This window comes from Humulus lupulus, chromosome 9 (genome assembly GCF_963169125.1).
Source record: "Humulus lupulus chromosome 9, drHumLupu1.1, whole genome shotgun sequence".
NCBI classification, from domain to species: domain Eukaryota; kingdom Viridiplantae; phylum Streptophyta; class Magnoliopsida; order Rosales; family Cannabaceae; genus Humulus; species Humulus lupulus.
Window position 1 is genome coordinate 173,564,654 of NC_084801.1, and position 24,120 is coordinate 173,588,773.

A 24,120-nucleotide genomic window follows, 5' to 3' on the forward strand; every position below is an offset into this window, starting at 1 on the left:
TGCTTACAAAAACAATTATTAATTTTTTTAATTACATGATTTAATATAATAAAACTATACAAAAAGATGATGCATGGCTGTCAAATCGGAGTTTAATGGTGTAGTCTCTGATTAATATGCAAGGTATTAAGTAAATAAAATATGTTAAGACAAAACACACACAAGAAAAAGATTTGGTTTTTATTGAGGGGAAAGTCTCTGTTAAGTAATCTACAAGAGAAGAGATTGGATTGGTAGGCCATTGAATGTGTGAATTATGACCTGCTAAAGAAGGAAGAGTTAAAACCCAACTGGGGCATATACTGGCAGCTTCCCATTTGATTCCTCCGACCGTTCCATCTCGAAAGGGGTATATCCATTAGGAAAAGTATTTTCTTTCTCGACAGATTCCTTCAAAGTCATTTATTTTCTTTCAAACACCAAATACCCACATTGGGTTACTTGATTGTCAATACTTCTCTCTACAAACTCTGATATACCGCATTATATTATTCACTTAATTATTAATGGCCATGACTTGTACTTCTCTCTCTATATATCCCACTCTCTCTCCTCCTTCCTTTTCCAGAGCCAATACTTCTTGTTCTGCTTCTTCTTCCTCTTCTTCTTCAGCTCCTGTTTTTGTTGCCTTAAGAATAAAACCCAGTTGCCTTTTTGTGAGAGGACCACGGTTTGGCTACTTTGAGGGACCAAAGGGTAGGCGGAATAGGAGTAGCCTTGAAATTAGAGCGAAAGATATGACCATCATTGAGATTAGGCCAGAAGAAGAGGAAGAGGGTCCTCCTTTATTGGATTCTGAGAACAACTCGAGGCCTCGTCGAATTGCTCTCTTTGTTGAGCCTTCACCTTTTGCGTAAGCCTTCTCTACTTTTTGCTTCTCTTTTTTGTGAAACCAATTTGCCCAATAGTTATTTCTTCGAGTTAGTGTATGATTATTATTTAAGTCGAGTGATGGGAATTTGAGATTTAGTGGCATTTGGTTTTGAAGTTTTCAGCTTTTGGATTTTTATACAGTTGCCTTCTCTGGGTAGTTAAGCCTTTTTGTTCCACATGTTGTTATGTGTATTTTGGCTCTTTGTTTTGTATATCAGTTATTATTGACCTGAATCTGTCTTTGATTCAGCTTGGTGTTTCTGTTGGTTGTTAACTTCTAGCGAACTCTTAAGTATTTCACGATTGACATTGTTGGTTAGTGACCCTATACATTTACTCCTTGTCACCTCAGTTTTATTTCAAAATAATTGTTGATTGTCGGTCATTATGATTAACGTGTTGTAAAAACCTTATACAACCCAAGTTTAGAACCTAGAAAACTCAAGACAACCTACAATGGTAAGACAATCACACAAAGAAAATGTTGTGAATGACAACAACACGACTCAAATTCCTATATAAGCTGGAAAGCCAGCAACAAAACAACAAGAACAGATTTGAAATGGACAAAACTTGAAAGAGAATATAAACAAAACACGAACAACACCAAGTTTATACTGGTTCGGCATTGCAATGCCTACTTCCAGTTTGAGCATCACCCTCAACAATCTACTATAAACAATAGCTGTTACAATTCTCAACACAGTCAAAGATCAAAGCTTCTCTGATTATCACAAGTACTCTCACCAAAACTCACATTCAGTCCCTTTAAACCAAGCCCAAGCCCCAAGTACAACCTCTCTCTTGTGCTCTCAAAAACTCACTTTCATCTTCCTTCACTCTAATTACAAAAGCTAAAGTTAATTCTAAATGAAACCGAGCTGGTATTTATACACAAAGGACTTACTTTAATTTAATGAGAAAGAAATAACAGAAAATAACTAACTCTAATCAAGAAAGAGTTTCTTGAAAGCCAGCAGGATAAGTTGTAACTTATTTTAAATGAGATGTAAGTTTTGGAGAATTAATATCCACAGAAAACAAAAAACACTAACTTTTATACTGAATTGGACCAATCAATGTCCTGCGTCTAGTTAGTGAGATCTCCCCCATGAGAACTTTTTACTAACAAAGAGAATTAGAACAGGTTACATACACAATCCACGGAAACCCTCAGCTCACAAACTTAACACGTTCAATAATAATGATGGGCATTCTCTACCTAGTTGAACACTTTACAGAACCAAGCCCCAACAATTCTGTCCACTCTAATAAGAAGACTCTTTGCACGCATAAATCTCACACTAAAATGTAATTTTCTAACCTTGTCTCAAGAAACTGTTTGTTGTGTGTAACCTCCAAAACAAGACTAAAGATATGAATATGTACAGATATACAATAACCACCCCAATGAAAGATTTAAAAGATTGTAATTAACTAAAACAGATACAATCTTCAACAGTGTGCTTTCCTATATGAAGTGTTAGTTCCATATCAATTGTGACATTTGCTCACTGAAGACTGGATTGGTTAACTTCTTCTAGCAGGCCGCATCAACCATTTTATTGTGTTTGAAACTTGAGATCAATCATTTGTGCATACTCAAATTAATCAGAATTACTCATAGTTTGTGATGCTCATATAATTGATATGATGAATTGCCGCGATCAAATGTTGTGTGAAAGTTTAAAACTAGAATATTGAAGTGTTCAAGTTTCCTTAACATGGGTAGATAGCCAGTACTATCATATTGTTTTGAATTGAACATAAAAATTTAAAAGGAAAATGACTTTGATCAAAATCATTTAGATTAGAGTTCTTGATCAATAATATATCGAACTTGACTCAAGAGGATTAGCTCAAATGGTCAAGTTTGTGGTTTGATCTTGTGGCCCAAGGTTTTAATTCTTCCTGGGAAACATAGCTATTACTATAATTTCTTGTTCCCAAAATGTAGTAGGCTTAGGTCAGAATTTGAGCCCACTGGGTGAGTTTGATGGATTTCTGGACTAAATAAGAAAAAGAAAAGATCAAACTTAAACATATATTATGATCTACAATGCCTCCTTTTTCTAGTTATTTTTCTTATACCAAGTTAGATTTTAATAACATACCTAGTGGTTGCTTTGTTTTCTGATGTAAGGCGTTTTCTAAGAGCAATTTGTTTTTCTCTACTTTGCAGATATGTATCAGGATATAAAAATCGGTTCCAGAATTTTATTAGATACTTACGCGAAATGGGTGATGAGGTATGTCATTCTTAGCTCTCTATTAAATACTATGCTTGGTACTGCCTAAGAAAATTCATTACAAGAGGGGTTTCATTTAAATTGATAATATTCACTACTGTCTTTATGTTTAAACAGTATATTATTCCAGCTTGAACTCAAATTCATTCATGTACTTGTTCTTCCTTGTTGAATTGAATATAAGCTTAAATTGTTTAAACTTGGTGCAGCTTAAGAAAATTCATTATAAGAGAGGTTTCATTTAAATTGATAATATTCCCTATTGTTTTTATGTTTAAACAGTATATTATTCCAGCCTGAACTCAAGTTCATTCATGTATATGTTCTTCCTTGTTGAATTGGATATAAGCTTGACTTATTTTAAACCTGTAGTTTTACTTTCTGAGATTGTAATTTTCTCTAGTTTTCAAAAAGTGTCATAATTTATCTAGAGTTTCACTTGCTGATTATGGTATAGGTGATGGTCGTGACAACACATGAAGGAGTGCCTGAGGAATTTTATGGAGCAAAATGTATAGGATCCCGGAGGTTGCTATCTACTCTTACGTCTGAACTTTTAAGTTATGACTCTTCAAGTTTCAAATATAATTATCAATTGTCAATCCTAATTATTTATCTTTTACTCTCAGTTTTCCATGCCCTTGGTATCAGAATGTACCCCTGTCCCTTGCACTGAGTCCTAGAATCATTTCAGAGGTTGCTCGGTTTAAGCCTGACATAATACATGCTTCATCACCTGGAATAATGGCAAGTACTTTATTTCTCCTACCTGTTCTTGGTATATGTTGTGTGTTTTATAAGATGAGATAGAAGAATGTTGAAAATAAAATTAAAAACTGTGTTTCTCAGGTATTTGGTGCTCTCATTATCGCTAAGTTGTTATGCGTTCCTATTGTGATGTCCTATCATACTCATGTGCCAGTGTGAGTTTGATTTTCCTTTCGCTTTCTTTGGGAACTTTATTTTATGCAGATATTGTCTAGTTGAATATCTGGGAACACCACCAGTAGCTTTCGAATTCTTAGATAGAAAATCATATTTCTTACTGACACATACAACTAAGACTTACTCTTGCTTGGATCTGCAGATACATCCCAAGATACACATTTAGTTGGCTGGTGAGGCCAATGTGGTTGGTTATAAGTATGTCAACTTCTTCTCTTTTTTTCTTCTCTCTTGCTTCTCCTGTTAACAAATATCTGCACTTGATATTAACATTTTGGGCTGTCTTACCAGAATTTCTGCACCAAGCAGCTGACCTTACACTGGTGCCATCTGCTGCCATTCAGAAGGATCTACAAGCAGAAAGAGTAGCAGCAGGTGACTATCAAGTCTTGTATTTTATAATTGGGCCTTGAAATATTTCTGTGAGTTTTTTTGGAAATGGAGATTAGAATAATTAATCTCTTAATGATTTATTGACTGCCGTATACAAGCTTATTTATAGGCAGATTTACAATTCATTTCAGTTCACAGAAAATACTAACTAAATAATGAACCTCTCTAGCAGCTTCCTAAAATAAGGAAATTCAAATTTAAATAATGACTAATCAGATAAATCTGAGTATTTACATATTAATAAAATACATATATTTTAACACCCCACTCAAGCTGGTGCATACGAGTTTCACATGCCCAACTTGTGATTGACAGGCATAGAGGGTATTTTAGGGTATTGAGAGGAATCCACTGAAGGTTAGAGAATTGATAGACTGATGTTAGTGGAGGGGTATATTAGTGTTTGTAATTAGTGGTATTGTTAGTTACCTTATATATGGCATAAGAGTGAATAAGGGGTATGCAATTTGTTATGTTGTATTGAGCTACTACTCATTGGGAGAGAACCGAGCTCTCGGAACTTGGTATATGGAGTTTGTAATGCTTCTTCTATAATTGAAACCTGCTAGTTTTGGTGTGTTAATTCTCTGGTTCGTATTAAATTCCTGCCAAACAATCATTAGACGAGCCCTTAGTGAGAACATCTGCAGTTTGCTGACTGCTTGGTACATAGGCCACACACAACTCCCTCAATTCAATTCTTTCCAACTAAAATTGACGATCAACCTCTACATGCGTGGCTCTATTATGATGAACCTAATAGCTGATTATTATCGCAGTATAACTTCATTAGATTTAGTCTTTGAAGTTGCAGCTCCTTAAGTAATCTCTTGATCCAAATCAACTAAAATGTCCCTTTAGCAAGAGCTCGAAGTTCTGCCTCTGCACTACTCCTAGCTACCTGGTAGGATAGACCTGCCAATTGATTAGCCAAGCAACAGAACAAGAGGAAGAAATAGAAGAAATTCAATGTCATTGTAGAACACTAGGAAGTTTGAGAGCCTAGTCTCTCCCCAATGGGTTACACCCTACTAAATTCTTCACACCTCAACACAACTCTCTCATTTGCCTATATCCTATTCCACACACTCCCTGCCATGCACCTCACTCACAAAGAAACCCAGCTGACCTAACAAACTACATAACCTCCCAATAACTAATTCCTTTCAGCTGCCACCTCCCTTCCCTATCCTACTCTAAGCATAGACATAAGTCAAAGGGGGTCCATCAATACTGCCTGCCCGAAGTCTCACCTTGTCCTCAAGGTGAAAATTGGGAAACTGATTTTGTATACCTCTGAAATCCTCCCAAGTTGCCTCAAAATCTGGTAGATTTGCCCATTTTATGAGCACTTGTGGAGCTGTCTTATGTGTACCCGACCTTACCCCCAAAACATCCTCTGGCTCCAGCAGCCATTCCAATTTTGCTGTCAACCCCAGAGGTAACGAAGACGCCTGTTGTTGTGGTCCGAGTGCTGCCCTGAGCATAGACACATGAAAATCTGGGTGGATTGAAGTATCTGGAGGCAACTGAAGTCTGTAGGCCACCATTCCCACTCGAGCTATTATAGGAAAAGGTCCGAAAAAAAGAGGCGCCAGCTTCTCATTAACTCGTTTGGCTACTGTTCTCCGTTGATATGGCTTGAGTTTAACATAGACCAAATCTCCCACCTCAAAACTGACATCCCTTCTTTTTCTATCAGCCTGTACCTTCATCTTCTGTTGAGCTCTTTGCAAGTTTTGCTTCAGCAACTCAATGATGTCATCCTGCTCTTTCAAATTATGTTCCACAGCCGACACAATGGTGGTGTTATGCTCAAACCGCAACAATGGTGGGGGATCACGGTGGTAAACAACCTTAAAAGGAGTCATCCCCGTTGATGAATGATGAGTGGTGTTATACCAATACTCAACCCAAGGTATCCATTTGGACCATTGGCTGGGTTTCAAACTTACAACGCAACGTAATTAGGTTTCTATGCAACAATTAACCACCTTAATTTGACCATCCGATTGAGGGTGGTAGGTTGTACTTCGTTTCAATGTAGTGCCTTGCAATTTGAAAAGTTCCTTCCAAAATAAGCTAAGAAAAATCTTGTCTCTGTTCGAAAACAATCGAGCGAGGTATTCCATGCAACTTGACAATCTCTCGCACAAAATTAGCAGCTACTGTGGGGGCTGTAAACGGATGTCTCAATGGCACAAAATGGGCATACTTGCTCAAATGATCCACCACTACTAAGATAGAATCAAATCCATTCGAAAATGGTAACCCTTCGATGAAGTCCATCGAAGTATCTTCCCAAATTTGCTCCGGAATGGCCAGGGGTTGAAGCAAACCCGCTGGAGTTTGTGCTACATACTTATTTTTTTGGCAAATAGAGCATGCAGCCACGAACTTTTGCACGTCCCTCCTCATTCCTGGCCAATACAACTCTGCTGCCACCCTTTGAAAGATTCTAAAACCCCCCGAATGACCTCCTAAGCTGCTTCCATGGTACTCCTGCAACAAGATTGGAATGAACGGAGATGTGGCCGGTAACACCAAGCGGCTCCTGAATTTTTGACAGCCCTGCACCAAAGAATAACTACCACAATCTTGCCCTTTTTCCAACTCCCTAAGCATCTTAGATAAGGTCGGGTCCGAGGCTATATGGGCTTGCAAATCAGGTATGGACAATACATTTGGAACTGAATGACAGCCAAAGATACCTCTCCAAACATGCGAGACAAGGCATCTACTGCCTTATTCTCCAAGCCCGATTTAAATTGTATCTCAAAATCATACCCTAAGATCTTTGTCAGCCATTTTTGATGCTCCGTAGCCATCAACCTCCGTTCCAAAAGGTACTTTAAACTCCGCTGATCTGTCCTCACCAGAAACTTCCTTCCCAACAAGTAAGGCCGCCATTTTTGAATGGCCAACACTATCGCCATTAACTCACGCTCATAGACTTATTTGGTGCGCACTCGGGGTGACAAAACTTGGCTAAAGAATGCAATTGGTCGCTGGTTTTGCATCAAAACAGTGCCTAACCTGAACCCAGACGCATCGGCCTCAAGCACAAATGGAGCCGAAAAATCAGGGAGAGCCAAAACAGGGACCGTACACATCGCTTGCTTTAGCCGATCAAAAGCCTCTTGTGCCTTCACTGTCCATCCAAAAGCATCTTTCTTTAACTGATCTGTAAGTGGCCGAGCTATACTTCCATATCCTTTGACGAATTTGCGATAATATCCAGTCAACCCCAAGAATCCCCTAAGCTCCTTAATTGTCTTTGGCGTGGGCCAGTTGGCCATGGCTTCTAATTTACTTGGGTCAGCCACCACTCCTTGGGCTGAGATAATATGACCAAGATACTCCATTGTTGATTGTGCAAACAAGCACTTCTACTGGTGGGCATACAGACTGTGTTTCCGAAGCCTTTCCAACACTAACTCCAATTGATGGACATGCTCCTCCAAGGAGTTGCTATATATTAAGATGTCATCAAAGAACACTAAAACAAACTTGCGTAAGAACTCCCTAAACACCTCATTCATCAAACCTTGGAAAGTTGTCGGTGTGTTGGTCAATCCAAAAGGCATGACTAGGAACTCATAGTGGCCGTCATGTGTGCGAAACGCTGTTTTTTCGACATCCCGAGCTGCCACCCTAATATGATGATATCCGGACTTCAAGTCCAACTTGGAGAACACTTGAGCTCCATGTAGCTCATCTAGTAACTCGTCTATCACTGGAATAGGAAAATTGTCTGCCACTGTCTCACGATTTAATGCCCGATAGCCCACACAAAACCTCCAACTTCCATCCTTCTTCCTAACCAACAAAACCGGACTAGAAAATGAGCTCGTGCTAGGCTTAATAATCCCTGCCAACATCATCTCCATCACTAAGCGCTCAATCTTATCCTTTTGCATCTGAGCATAGCGGTAAGGTCGAACTGAGATTGGGCCGACCCCTTCTCGTAAGTTAATAGCATGTTCCCGCGTGCGGCATGGGGACAGCCCCGCTGGCATTGAAAACACCATGCTATAACGCTGCAACAAGTCAGTCACAGCCGCTGGAATGGTCGTCGAATCTCCCCCCTCCTTTGCTTGTAATAATCCCATCTGCACCCAAAACCCCAAGCCTTCATGCTCCACTGTATAAATCATCGCCTTTAACGAAATAGGGGACTTACATAGGCTCGGGTCCTGCCATCTCAAATCTCATCACCAAGGTTCTCCAATTCACTTGCATATTCCCCAAGGTCTCCAACCATTTGATACCCAATATCATAACTGCTCCTCCCAATTCCAATGGCAAAAAATCTGTGACCACTCTCAATGCTCCCAAATCCAGTTCGATTTGGGCGCATATACCTTCTGTCCTCACCTCCTCGCCCGTGCCCAATAGAATACCATTTGTTTGGGAATCCCAGTAGCGGATACCACATCCATAGAGATGAAATTGTGGGTTGCCCCACTATCAATCAAAACTGTGACTGGCTGTTGCCCGATGTGCCCTGCCAACTTCATTGTGTGAGCCGAAGAGATACCCACCAAAGAGTTAAGTGACAGTGTGGCTAACGTCTCCTCGGACCCCATCATCTCTTCTAAGTCCGATGTTGTAGGGGGAGATTCTGCCATTGATGGAGCTTCTTCCTCATCCAAAGTGAGCATAATTTGCAGAAATTTCTGGTTGCATGCATGGCCTCTATGAAACTTCTTGTAGCACTTAAAACACACTCCATGAATCTTTTTATCCTGGTACTCTGCCTCAGAAAGCCGCCGAAATGGTGGTGGTTTCATTGTTTTCACGCTGCTCGGAGGCGGGGTCACGGCAGCGTGGGTCATGGACGTAGGAGGGGTCAGAATTGATTTAGCGAATAAAGGGTTTAACCCTGCCTGTGGAGGAACAATCAGGCTCAAATTTGGTCTAGACACCCAGGCCCGTGGGGCTTGACCCATTGCAAATAGATGATGGCCTTCTTCAATCCTCTGGGTTGTCTCCATAATCTAGGCTAACCCAATGGGCTGGAGTATGTGCAAAGCCCCCTTGATGTCTTCCTTCAAGCCTTTCATGAAGCTCCCTTCCAGAATGTGTTCTGGTATGTCGGGCACTCGAGATGCCAAGGCTTCCCAGCGTAGACGGTAATCTTTGACAATGGTGGTCTGAACCACAGACATGAACTCTTCAGAAATCGACTCGACGGGAACTGCCCGAAATCGCAAGATAATCAACTGCTTCATTGTCGCCCACGATGTAATTGGTCTTTGTTGATTCTCCCATTGAAACCACGTGAGAGCATCCCCATCCAATCCAACAATCGCCGTCTCCAACATCAGTGGTTCTGACATTCTGGTTAACAAGAAATATCGTTCGGCTCGATAGATCCAACCATTGGGGTTCTCACCGAAGAACATAGGCAACTTCATCCTCGGCAATCGATAATCGTGTCTGTAGGCCTCGGCTGTGTAATACGACTTTGGGTGAGAGGCGGGTGGTTGTGGAATTGGACCTGACGTCGGAGTGGGTGAAGGAATCGATTGAGTAGCAAGGGATCCTAAGCCTGCACTGGAGAAAATTCCCCGTCGACCGCCCTCTTCTGCCTATCGGCACTTGCAGCTGTCGCATCTGTGGTGGTCTTACCAGTTGCTTACAACAAATGGGCTAAATGCGTGACCAGGTAGTCCATCTTCTTCTCCATAGCCGGTAATCTCTGAACCTCCGATTAGGGCTGTGCAGAAATTTTTACAATCCGAATAAACCGCCCAAACCAATCCGAAAAAACCGCAAAAAAACGCAACCTGAATAAACCGACCAAAATGTAAACCGCCAAATTGTTACATTGGGCGGGTTGAAAATAATTATCAACTCGCCCAATATAACCCAACCCGCCCAATTAAGAATTTATTATTTTTAATATATTCAAATAAATATATAAATTAATTAAGTTTTGTTTTAATTTTTTTACTATAAATTTAAAATATTGTTTTAAGCTTAAAAAGATAAACTTCACACTATTAATACTAGTATTTAAAAGAAAAAAATGTAAAAAATTAGTAAAAAAAAATACTGCTTTTGTTTGGGCGGGTTGACCCGACCAACCCGCCAAAAAAAAAATACCATTTCGGTTTGGGCGGGTTAAAAAAAAAAAATTCTTAATTGGGCAAGTTATGGGTCACTTTTGCTAACCCGATTATGACATTGGACGGGTAAAAATGCCTTGTAACCTGACCAACCCGCCCTACCTTCGATCTCAGTACCTCCATATCCCTAGGCAGGTGCTGAAACTCCGATCTCACCTCCGATAATCCTCTCTGAAATGCCGATTGTACTGCTTCAAATTTCTCATCCCAAACCTCTTGCAACTCAGCTATCTTTGGACCCATGGAGGATCGAACCTGGCTCTGATACCACTTTGGTAGGATAGACCTGCCAATTGATTAGCCAAACAACAGAACAAGAGGAAAAAAATAGAACAAATTCAATGTCACTGTATTGAACATTAGGAAGTTCAAGAGCCTAGTCTTTCCCCAATGGGTTACAGCCTACTAAATGCTTCACACCTCAACACAATTCTCTCATCTGCCTATACTTATTCCACACACTCCCTGTTGTGTACCTCACTCACACAGAAACCTAGCTAACCTAACAAACTACATAACCTCCCAATAACTAATTCCTTTCAGCTGCCACCTCACCCTTCCCTTTTCTACTCCTCCTTGCATAGACATAAGTCAAAGGGGGTCCATCACTACCACAGACCGTTTCTTACTTCGCCCATAGTTGATTTTCTGTCTTTAATCGAGCCAACCCATTTTGCATCAGTGAATGCTTCTATCTTCATTCTTCTTAAAGAAGAGTCCATTCACAAGTGTTTTATTTTAAAAAAAAATACCTGAGAATATTATGTGCTACCTCCAAGTGTTCCTCCACTGGTTGGTGCATATATTGACTCACCAAGCTTACGAAAAATGCAATATCAGGTCATATGTGAGAAAGATGAAATACTCTTCCAATCGGCTGCTGAAATCTCCCTTTACCTACTAACTTACCCTCACTCTTTTGCTTGTACTCAGCCTTGGGTTCCACAGATGTTGTCGCTGACTTACAACCAAGCATCCCTATTTCTTTGAGTGGATCAATGGTATACTTTCGTTGAGAAACTGAGATTTTGATCGAGATCTTTTACTTCAAACGAGCTAGGATCTTTTTTAGTTTTACTAATTCTTCTATGCTATTACCAATCAAGTTCATATCATCAACATAAACAATGAGAATTGTTGTTTGAGTGTTTAAAGAATTGAGTGTGATCTGATTGACCTTGCATGTAGCGATGCTTCTTGATAACTTTATCAAATCGCTTAAACCATGCTCGTGAAGATTTCTTAAGATCATAGTGGGATTTCTTCAAGTAACACATCTTTCCCTTCCCACTATCTTTTTCAAATCAAGGGGGTATTCTCATGTACACCTCGTCCTCCAAGCTGCCATTCATGAAGTAATTTTTAATATCCAACTGTTGTTACTGCCATTCCAAGTTTGCAGCAATTGATAGTAAAATTCTAATAGTGGCAAGTTTTGCTACTGATGCAAATGTCTTTGAGTAGTCCACTCCGTAAGTTTTGAGTGATTCCCTTTGCTACCAACCTTGCTATGTATATTTCTTGGTAAAAACCCATTTGCATCTTACTACATGTTGATTTTTTAGCTGGTTGACAACTTCCAGGTTTGCTTCTTTTCTAATGCTCTTATCATCAACCTTTCTCCATTTGGGCTTCTACAAGGCTTCTTCAATGCTTCATGGATAGTAACATCTTCAAGGCTTGATGTAAAGGCTTTAAATTTGGGTGTCAAACTACTGAAACACATGAACTTTGAGATTGGATGAAGAGTGCAACTCCTCTTTCCCTTTCTTTGCAGATCTGGTTCTAAGGAATTAGAATCATCATGATTAGAAGGAAACTCAGAATGAACAAGTTCAGAAGGCTTACCCTCTTGTGGAGCTATTGTTAGTTCAGTTTCATGAGGTGCAAGTTCAATATAGGACTGTAATTCTTGGATTTTCCTACGTCTTCTGCAGTGGAGTTCCCATGAGACTTTGTTGGGATATGGTATTTATAAGCCATGACAGCTGGCTGTATTGTAGAGTACAGGTGGCAAAAAGAATGAGGATTGAGATGATTCTAGAATTGGGTAGGAATGTTCTAGTTTGTTGAACGTAAATAAATAGAGAATGAGAGAATAGTAGTGGGTGTGGAATTATTTTGTAATTGTGGAATTTCTTTGGAATTCATTGGAGGCTTAAGGGATCCTTGAATTTCCCCTTCTATCTTTCATTTTTCTTGTATTTTCTGAGACTGAATTTCAATGGAGAAGGCTCAACAGCCATATTCAGATTTTAGTTCCTATCAGACTTTTCATTAGAATGGGTAATGATAGGCAGCTCTAAAGATGAACTTTTTGGAATAGAAGGTAAACATGTTTCCCAAACACAAGCATCACTTGGTGCTATGGCCCCCTTAAGCGAAGTATTCGGGCAGAAAGGCTGAGATTCATAAAAGGTAACATCAAGAGAGACATATATTCACCTAGTTTGACAATTGTAATATTTCTAACCTTTTTTGGTTGAAGGGCAGCCTAGGAAGATGCATTTGTGGGCTCTAGGATCAAATTTAGTACAACAAGGACCTAAATTATGAACATAGGAGTTACACCCGGATGTTTTTTAGTGGTAAATTGGAGAGAAGATGAGTACGAGGATATATATGAAGAAGAGAGAGTGGGGTTTGATAATGTAATACCCGAGATGGCATCCTCCTAGAATTGCGTTGGAACATAGTGATAGGCCACCGTTAACCTTTGTGTACGCGCGTAGAGGCAAGGGCAGTAACAGTGAGGGTACTGAGCTGGCATAGTTTGTTATATGAGAGATGCTAGTGTATGGGAGGGTACAGGGTACTTGGCTAGGGAAGGTATATGTGTATATGGGAGGGTACAGGGTACTTAGTTAGTTATGGACTGATTGAGTGTGTAATCAAAGGGAGAGAACTAGGCTCTCGAACATCCTAGCTATTCAATACAGACAGTTATTCATTTTTCTGGCCATTTGCATTCTTTCTGGGTTCTGTTTCTAATTTTCTGTGCAGGAAACTCTACCAAAGTGGTATCAGAGCCACCGAGACCATGGGACCGAAGAAGGTTCACAACTTGAGCTGGTGGAGGATCGCTTGGAGGCCGTTCAATCGGAATTTACCCAGAGTTTGGAGGAGGTCCGATCTGAATTCCAGCAGCTTCCGAAGGAGATTGACTTGCTGAAATCAGAGGTTCAGTGATTACCGGAGATCGAGAAGAAAATGGATTTCATACTTCTGAAATTGGCACAGTGGTTACCTCAGTCGGAGAAGATGACTTCGCATTCGACCGCAGCAAGCATCGATCGTGGTCGACAAGCAGTAGAGGGCGACGTTACATCGACCAAGCATCCGAGCTCACCTCCGTCGACTGTTTCACCGATCGCACACCCGGGAGCTCCACCGTCCACGGCCGTTCCGGACACATTGCTTCCGACCCAGAATTTCGGAACCGACTACAGACCTCCACGAATGGAGCTTCCACTTTTTTCGGGGGATAATCCAGAAGGCTGGATCTGCAGAGCGGAGAGATATTTTTTGTTAACGAGGTTAGCGGAACCTCAGATGCTAGAAGCTGCCATTGTTGGGCTGGAAGGTGATGCCCTAACCTGGTTTCAGTGGGAAAACCAGCGGAGACCCATTCGTTCACGGGCAAGTTTGAAGCATCAATTATTGCTTCGGTTCTGCGCAGTTCCCATCGGAACGGTGTCGGAGGAGTTCATGTCAGTTACCCAGACGTCCACAGTTCGTGATTATCGCCTCCGTTGGGAAGCTTTGGCCTCACGAGTTCCCGACGTGCCGGAGCATATCCTCGAAGGCAGCTTTGTCAAAGGTCTGAAGGAAGAAATTAAGGGTCTCTGCATATTTTGCAACCAGTTGGGCTGGCCCAGATCATGGACACGGCCCAGAGAGTGGAGGAGGGCCACCAACTGTTCACAACGGGCCAAACACCGAGAGCTTCAACACCCAGGCCCAATCTAAGTCCGATTGTTCCCTCTCGGCCACCCATGCACTACGCATTCCCGAAACCAGCACCCACTACCGTTCAACAACCTTCATCATCTTCGTTTGGCGTGACTCAAGCTTTTGTAAAAACTGCAAGAAACCCACCAGTCCGCCGGTTGACAGAAGCTGAATACCAAGAAAAAAAGGCACGGGGAATATGTTTCAGATGCGACAAAAAATATCACCGCGGGCACGAATGCGACCAGAAGCTTCTTCAAGTGATGTTGATTATGGATGAAGAGGAAGCCAGTTCACCATCCGACTCTCCTCCCCCAACACCTGATTTTGAAGAAATCTTAGTTTCTGAGGAAACATTAGCCACCCTTTCATTAAATTCTTTGGTGGGAATAACATCAGCCCATACCATGAAATTGGCGGGACACATTGGGCAGCAGACAGTGACGGTCCTTATCGACAGTGGGGCTACCCACAACTTCTTATCGATGGACGTGGTAACGGCAGCTGGTATTCCGATTACACACACCACCTGTTATGGCATTTTACTGGGTACCGGTGGCAAAGTTCGAACAGAGGGAATATGTTCTCAAGTAGCTTTGGATTTGGGCGCTGTGCGTGTTGTCGCTGATTTTTTACCGCTGGATTTAGGTGGGGCGGATGTCATATTGGGCATAAAATGGTTAGAAACCTTGGGTAATATGGAGGTGAATTGGAAAACGATGGTGATGCGCTTTGAAATGGCTGGAGTTTGGGTAACATTGCAAGGGGATCCGAGTTTGTGTAAATCTCCCATCTCTTTGAAAGCGATGATTCAGACAGTAGAGCACGATGGCATTGGGTTTTGGGTTCAGCTGGGTAATTTGGCAGCGAAGGTAATCGACGAACAGCCACAAACGCCACTGCCAGTGGCCCAATTACTCAGTCGTTTTGAGCTGGTTTTTTCTATGCCATCCGGACTTCCACCTCCACGAGCAAGGGAACATTCGATTTTGTTGAAGGAAGGGGTGGGGCCTATTTCGGTGAGGCCTTATAGGTACGCTCAAGCGCAAAAAAATGAAATAGAGCGGCTGGTTGTGGAAATGATGCAAGCAGGAATTATTCAACCAAGCACCAGTCCGTTTTCTAATCCCGTGCTACTTGTGAAGAAAAAAGACGGCAGCTGGAGGTTCTGCATCGATTACCGTGCTTTGAATAGGGAAACGGTGGCTGATAAGTTCCCTATTCCTGTGATAGACGAGCTCTTAGATGAGTTACATGGAGCCACAGTCTTTTCCAAGTTAGACTTGAAGTCGGGATATCATCAAATAAGAGTGGCAGCAAAGGATGTGGAGAAGACTGCTTTTCGCACTCACGAGGGACACTATGAGTTCCTAGTTATGCCTTTCGGCCTTAGCAACGCCCCAGCCACATTTCAAGGCCTAATGAATGAGGTGTTTCGTACTTTTTTGTGAAAATTTGTATTAGTATTTTTTGATGATATACTTGTGTATAGCAGGTCACTTGAGGAACATTTGGGTCACCTTGAGATAGTGCTGGAACAACTAAGGGTGCATTGTTTATATGCAAACAAGAAAAAGTGTTATTTGCTCAACCAAGTGTGGAATATTTAGGGCACATCATATCAGCTGAGGGCGTGGCAGCGGACCCTAAGAAAATTGAGGCAATGCAAAGCTGGCAGGTTCCTACATCATTGAAGGCGTTAAGAGGATTTTTGGGACTGACGGGCTATTATAGAAAGTTTATACGTGGGTATGGGCAGATTGCAAAACCGTTAACTGACCAGCTGAAAAAGGACGCTTTTGGATGGAATATGGAAGCCGAGGAAGCATTCAAGACCCTCAAAGCAGCTATGTGTACAGCCCCTGTGTTAGCACTTCCAGATTTTACAGCCCCTTTCATTGTAGAGACAGATGCGTCTGGGACAGGATTGGGTGCGGTTTTGATGCAAAACCAGCGACCCATAGCTTTTTTCAGCCAGGTACTCTCAGTTCGGGCTAGTACAAAATCTGTTTATGAGCGAGAATTAATGGCAATAGTGCTAGCAATACAAAAATGGAGACCGTACTTGTTGGGAAGGAAGTTTATTGTGAGAACAGATCAAAAAAGCCTAAGGTATTTGCTGGAACAAAGATTAGTGGCAACTGAACATCAAAAGTGGTTAACTAAATTGCTGGGTTATGATTTCGAAATACAGTACAGGCCGGGGTCAGAAAATCGTGCGGCTGATGCATTATCTAGGCAGCACAGTGAGATAACTTTCGCTGCCATTTCGATACCCAGCATTGTATCCATACTTGATTTAAAGGCACACGTAGTTTCAGACCCAACTCTTTGCAAGATAATGCAGGATTTGAAGCAAGGGAAGGATTGCGGTGGTTACTCGCTGGTTGGGGACTGTTTGAAGTTTAAAGGACGCATGGTACTGCCCGTGTCATCACCATTTATTCCTCTTTTACTGGAAGAGTATCACAGCGGCAATATAGGGGGACATTCTGGTGTTTTTAAAACGTTCCAGCGGCTGGCAGCTGATTTTTACTGGGCTGGGATGCGGTCTGCGATTCAAAAATTTGTGGCTGAATGCAGTATTTGTCAAAAAAATAAATATGTGGCCCAATCCCCTGCTGGGTTACTTCAACCACGGCCTGTTCCAGACCAAATATGGGAAGATATATCGCTGGATTTTATCGAGAGACTACCCATGTCGAATGGTTTTGATTCAATATTGGTAGTGGTGGATCGCCTAAGCAAATATGGGCATTTCATAGCACTTCGGCACCCTTTCACGGCAGTAACGGTGGCTGCTGTTTTTGTCAGAGACATTATCAAACTTCATGGAATTCCTCGTTCAATTGTGTCTGACAGGGACAAAATCTTCATCAGCATTTTTTGGAAGGAACTTTTCCGCCTACAAGGGACATTGTTGAAGAGGAGCACAGCATATCATCCACAAACAGATGGCCAAACAGAAGTGGTGAATAGATGTCTCGAAACATACCTCAGATGTTTCGTAAGCTCTAAACCGAGCCAGTGGTCGAAGTGGTTGCCGGGACAGAATATTGGTATAACACAGCCTATCATTCAGCTGCTAGAATGACCCCTTTCAAGGCTGTTTATGGTCGCGACCCGCCACCTCTAGTCCGATATGAACCAGCCAGCACGCGGGTATCGGCGGTGGATCAAAATCTGCAATTGAGAGACGAAATTCTGGGGTTGTTGAAACAGAATTTATTGCGGGCTCAACAAAAAATGAAGGCACAGGCGGATAGAAAGAGAAGGGATGTCCAATTTGAGGTAGGAGACCTCGTTTACATTAAATTGCGGCCCTATAGGCAAAGAACTGTTGCCAAACGACTTAATGAGAAGCTGGCCCCAAGATTTTTTGGCCCTTTTCCTGTTACAGAAAAGATCGGGAGTGCCGCTTATCGTTTACAGCTTCCACCAGATGCATCAATTCACCCAGTCTTCCATGTTTCGCTGCTGAAAGCTGCTTTGGGACCTAATCAACAAGCCACCAAGCTTCCACCAGGTCTGACCGCTGATTTAGAATGGATTCTGGAACCCGAGGAGGTGCTGGATTTTCGGCCAGGCACCCACAAAGCACCACCCCAGGCGCTCATTAAGTGGGCAAACATTCCTGCATTTGAGGCCACTTGGGAGGATTTTCGAGTAATCCAAGACGAGTTTCCCAGCTTTCACCTTGAGGACAAGGTGCGACTTCGAGGGGGCGGTATTGATAGGCCACCGTTAACCTTTGTGTACGCGCGTAGAGGCAAGGGCAGTAACAGTGAGGGTACTGAGCTGGCATAGTTTGTTATATGAGAGATGCTAGTGTATGGGAGGGTACAGGGTACTTGGCTAGGGAAGGTATATGTGTATATGGGAGGGTACAGGGTACTTCGTTAGTTATGGACTGATTGAGTGTGTAATCAAAGGGAGAGAACTAGGCTCTCGAACATCCTAGCTATTCAATACAGACAGTTATTTATTTTTCTGGCCATTTGCATTCTTTCTGGGTTCTGTTTCTAATTTTCTGTGCAGGAAACTCTACCACATAAGTGGTGAATATAAGGGCTTGAGCTACTTGAAGGTGGCGTCTGTTTTTCTGTTTGACAATCTCATTTTGTTGGGGTGTGCCTGCACAAGAACTTTTCTGAACAATCCCATTAGAAATTAGATAATCGCCTAATATTCAGTTCCATTATCAATGTGAAGGGTACGGAGTTTGGCATTAAATTGATCATTTATCATGAAATGAAATTTTTTAAATGTTACTGCAACATCAGATTTATATTTTAGGAGATATTATACCCAACTCAAACATGTTGGTCATCAATAAAAGTGATAAACTGAGTGTTTGTTAAATTTTGAGCACAAGAAGGTCAGACATATCACTATGAATAGAGAAAATGGTTTGGAATCTTCAAATGGTGATGAATGAAATACAGATCTTGTATGCTTAGCAAGTTGACAAATGTCACAAAGAAAGGAATTCAAATTTTTATATCAAAACAAATTAGGAAACAAACATTGCAAATAAGGAAAGCTAGGGAGACCTAAATGATAGTACCATCTCATGATGTCATCATGACTAGACACATTATATCCAAAACTATGGAACTTTTTGTTTTTTAGATTGAAAAAGAGGGTCCACATCCAAAAAATACAGCCTACTACATTGCCTTGAACTCCCAATCATTTTTCTAGTAGCTCTTGAAAAATACAGTCATAGGGTAAGAATTGGGCGCTACATTTCTGGTCAGAAGTTAATTTGTTGATGGAAAGAAGACTACAAGAGAATTTCGGAACATGGAGAACATTATGTAAAAATTAGGGAGGATAACAAACAAACCGATCCCTTAGCAAAAAATCTTTATTTTCAAATTACCTGGGCAAAGTTTATATGTTGAAAATTGGTGGGATTGGCTGGTCATGTGATCAGATGCCCCAGAGTCAACGATTCAGGAAGAGTATTAAGCTATTGGAAAACCAGAGGTAGCCACGGGTGAAGTTGAAAAAATACCAAAACTGAGAAGCTTGTGAAGTTGCTCAATCTATTCAGGAGCGAAAGGGAATGAACCAACCACAAGTTTCTACATCAAATCCACAAGTTTCTTGCTGATTTTTTGGCTTCTAGTCAGCCGTTTCTTTGGTGTGGCCCTTCTCTTATGTTCACACCAAGGACATTCACGACAAAAAGAGTAAAACGATAAAAAGAGATTGTAATAATTAATCTCTAATGATTTATTGACTGCCTTATACAAACTTATTTATAGGCAGATTTAAAACTTAGTTCAGCAGAGAGAAAATAGTAACTAATCCTAGGAACAAGGAACCTATATCTAACAGCTTCCTAGAAAAATATGTCCGTTATAGCATGATGGAATTGTCCAATTGTAGCTCGATGCGCTGCTTCAATGGCTCAATTCACGTAACTTTTGCTTCTGCTATAACAAAGGATTCTCTTTTTATGTATAAGAGGCCCGTATCAATAATTATGATTTTACGTATGACTTCACCTTAATTGTTATTTGAACAAGTTATGCCTTGGTCTGAGTAGGAAATTCAAAGTTAAATAATAACTAATCAGATATTTCTAAGTATTTACATATTAATAAAATACATATATATATTTCAACAATTTTCTTCTTGTATCTTTGTGTCACTTCATTTTTCTTTTCCAGGCTTAACCTCATTCATCTCCTTTATGCATGTCTATGATGACATTAATTTGTAATTTCTTAGCAAGTTGCGGATGTTTATTTGCTAATTTGCAGATAATAAGATTCGTCTTTGGAACAAGGGTGTGGATTCTGAAAGCTTCCATCCACGTTTCCGCTCTGATGAAATGCGGTTTAGATTGAGGTAAGACCGTTAATCAGCTTGTCGATTTGATATCACTTCTTGAGGGTTGGACTGGACCTCCCCTTAATTCTATATACAATATTGTCTTAAACAGCAACGGCGAACCTGAGAAGCCATTGATAGTTCACGTGGGACGACTTGGAGTTGAGAAAAGTTTGGATTTCCTCAAGAGGTAATGCTACTTTAATCTTTCAAGTTGGAAATACATTTATAATGTAAATAGAAATAGATTGTGAATAAAAAATGGTAAATCACAAAATTTAATTCCCAATCTTTCTTAAACATAATGATACTAATGAAAGCCATTATTAGCATGTTTCTGATTACCAGCTCACTATGTTATAGAGCTAATAGTGTGCTGCCATTGTGAGTTTTCAAAGACATTTGTGTTTAATCTGATATCAGTTTACAGATTTTTACATTTGTAACATTTTCCTTAACAGTGTCATGGATAGCCTTCCTGAAGCTCGAATTGCTTTTATCGGAGATGGACCTTACAGGTATGTACCCTGATTAGTTATCATGTAATTCTGGTACAATTCTTTGACTGTAAAGTTCTCATGGCCCAAGTTTAAGATGTTGGAAGAGAGAATTTTTGCTTTGACTTAATCTTTTGGAAACAGACCCTTCGCCTAAACTTATAATATCTTTTAGAAATAGAATACTAGAGCAATTTCTATGTAGGCACCCTGGAGGGTCTTGAACCTCAGACCTTATGGGAGCAAACTACAAGCCTGACAGTTAGAGCTACTCCTGTGTTCACTTAATTTTATTCAATGAAATACTCAAGTTGAAACCATAATGATTTTTGCTATGATGATGGTGAAAAACCAATAATACAAAAGTTAATGTGTAAATGTTAAATAACTACACTTCATTTTACACATTAATCATTGTCTTTGACAGAGAGGAGCTTGAGAAAATATTCTCAGGCATGCCTGCAGTATTCACTGGAATGCTAGAAGGTGAAGAGCTCTCCCAGGCATATGCCAGTGGAGATGTATTCGTGATGCCCTCAGAATCTGAAACACTAGGGCTCGTTGTTCTGGAGGCTATGTCTTCTGGGATTCCCGTGGTGGGTGCCCGGGCAGGTGGAGTGCCAGATATAATTCCTCCGGATCAGGAGGGATTGATTGGCTATCTCTACAATCCAGGAGACCTCGACGACTGCTTAACCAAATTGAAGCCTCTGTTGTACAACCACGAACTGAGGGAAACCATGGGCAAAGCTGCACGCAAAGAGATGGAGAAGTATGACTGGAAAGCAGCAACTCGAATTATACGCAACGAACAATACAATGCTGCCATTTGGTTTTGGCGCAAGAAGAGAGCGCAAATGTTGAAACCTTTACAGTGGCTGATCAAACTCATCTTCCCGCCATCCTCACAAGTTAGCTACAGGTGAAACAAGTGTTTTTTATTAGTTGTTTGGTTGCATTGGTTTGCTAGTTGTTGCTCTAGACTTGTATAAGAAATGAAAAGAAGTACTTGTGGGACTGAGCTTGTGATTATTCATTTGTTGTATATATAATGAACCATGTGGCTACATCATTGTACTTCCAATGTAATAGATTTAGTAGACTATCAAACTTCAGATTCTCTAATCATGGAAAAAAATTGTTATGTTTTGTTTTTAAATATTTTATAGATAGTAAAAGGTGTCTCACTACAGTTAAGAATTATAATTATTGTTGTTACTTTATAAATTTAAATTTGCATGTATGGGATGTTTGGTATAAGAGTTTTACTTGATGGGCTTTAGTTGAGAGGGGTTGAGAGAGTTTGAGATTGCTCTAAAAATAAACTAAAATCCATACCAAAAATAGGTTTGGTTTTACATTCGCAACTCCCTTAATAAACACCCCCAGTTTCACTTGCCATGGATGACCCACTAAAAGACTAGCAGAAATTTTAAGGAATAGTTTATTTAATTAATTAAAAAAAAAGGTGTTATTTAGATCAAATATAGACATCTCTGCTTAATTTAGAAAATTGCACAAAAAACAAACCAAATTCTCACTTTGGATAAGAAGCCAGCCCAACAACCCAACTATTTTGCACTTTTCAAGTAGACCAAATCACTCCCTCCCACTTGGTTCTTTTTCACTGAAGACTAAGCCATCGCTATCTCTGTAAACATTAAATAAGCCAATTTGAAAAGAGCCTATGTTCTATGCATGAAAATTGACAATAGAAAATGAAATAAAACTTCTTTGACCAGGCCGGAACCTATATAAAAAATCTATTCTATTGTTATCTATAGGCATGGTCATGAGCTATGTATCTACAAACTTTCTTGGTGCATTCCCCCCACCTCTCTATCATTCATTACATATAGCTGGATTTGGATGGTTGTGGTCTTTCTCACAGGGTCAATCATGGGGGCTTGGCTAACTTGCCTATGGGACTCAAGGGTTGAGGCACCTAATTGCTTAATGTTAATCACTCGTGACTATGATGTCAACTCATTTGGATTAGTTTGTCGAAATCATATCAGAGCAGTATAAATCTCATTGTAAAATAAAGGGAATTTATTCATTTGGTATCCTATATTTTTGCAAAGTATTATTTTGGTACCATCTATTTTCAATAATGCTTATATGGTATATGTATTTTAAAATTATACATATTTGATACCCTATACTCAGATTTGATAGATAAAATTTTGTCAATATGATCAAACTGTCATCAGTTATATGTAATTAAGTAATTGAATTTAAATTTGGAACTTACATGATTAATAGCAGTTTGATTAAATTGGTAAAATTTTATTAATTAAATTTGAGTTTAGGGTACCAAATATGTACAATTTTAAAATACATGTATCATATGAGCATTATTGAAAACAGATGGTACCAAAATGATACTTTGTAAAAACACAAACTACCTACCCTAAAATAAATATAATAAAAGTACTTGGTTCCAGACCGAATCTAACTTGGACTATGTGACTCTTATTTGTTTGGCTATGTGCTTGTAAAGTGATATCCGTGCACTAAATAATTTGATACATTTTTTTTATATAAATTAATCTATTTTAAATATTAATTTATTAATAGAAAATCGTCAGAACTATTAGTAATTTGGAATATTCTCATTGAATGGAAAATAATATATTTGACTTACTTTAACATAAAGAGCACATTGGAAATGTTATTATTGGTTTAGTAAAAAAAATTGTTATTATTGGCAATTTTGGAAGGATGATAATGTTTTGTGCTCCAATTGTGTTGTTGTTCTTGACTTGGTGGCACTTTGAGTGGCTTAACATTTTCAAGATCAATTCATACAGTATTATGATGAGGTTTTTCAATTACAACATACCATATTTTCTCTCAAATGAGAAGAAAAAAAAAAGTTTGGAACTCTGGCTCAGAACAAATAAGCACTAACTGAGAAAGCACTCAGAGATATTGATCAATGGGTGTGAGGTCATTATAATTTAGGTCAATTTGGAGGGCTCCAACAATTCTGATCACTACACTAATAATAATAATAATAAATTAAATTAAATTAAATTAAAATATTAAAGTTGTCTCCATCAAAGTTGGATATATTGGGTAGAATCTTCATAAAAAGTTGTTTGTTTTTTGCTATTTGACTATTTTTTAGAGGTACTATTATTGCATGAAAGGACACAAAATAAATAAATTAATTAATGAATAAAACCAAAATATTATCCAAGTTGGTCCTCAATTTTGCTAAACCGTACT

At 39.9% G+C, this 24,120-nt stretch overlaps 1 protein-coding gene across 1 annotated transcript; it reads left to right on the plus strand.

The window, feature by feature from the left end:
* The first annotated feature begins 229 nt into the window (after positions 1-229).
* LOC133801155 (sulfoquinovosyl transferase SQD2) lies at positions 230-22,047 on the plus strand. The gene is made up of 11 exons (XM_062239311.1): positions 230-853; positions 3,056-3,122; positions 3,580-3,650; positions 3,752-3,869; positions 3,972-4,045; positions 4,210-4,265; positions 4,359-4,442; positions 20,320-20,407; positions 20,502-20,579; positions 20,851-20,907; positions 21,314-22,047. The coding sequence occupies exons 1-11, from the start codon at positions 507-509 to the stop codon at positions 21,810-21,812; spliced, it is 1,539 nt and encodes a 512-aa protein (XP_062095295.1). The 5' UTR covers positions 230-506; the 3' UTR covers positions 21,813-22,047.
* The last annotated feature ends 2,073 nt before the right edge of the window (positions 22,048-24,120 follow it).

Excerpts from the sequence above, each read along its gene's own strand:
- LOC133801155 (XM_062239311.1), top strand. The coding sequence starts at position 507 with ATGGCCATGACTTGTACTTCTCTCTCTATATATCCCACTCTCTCTCCT. Across the intron at positions 3,870-3,971 it reads CTTCATCACCTGGAATAATG|GTATTTGGTGCTCTCATTAT; the intron begins GCAAGTACTTTA and ends TGTGTTTCTCAG. Across the intron at positions 20,408-20,501 it reads GAAATGCGGTTTAGATTGAG|CAACGGCGAACCTGAGAAGC; the intron begins GTAAGACCGTTA and ends TGTCTTAAACAG.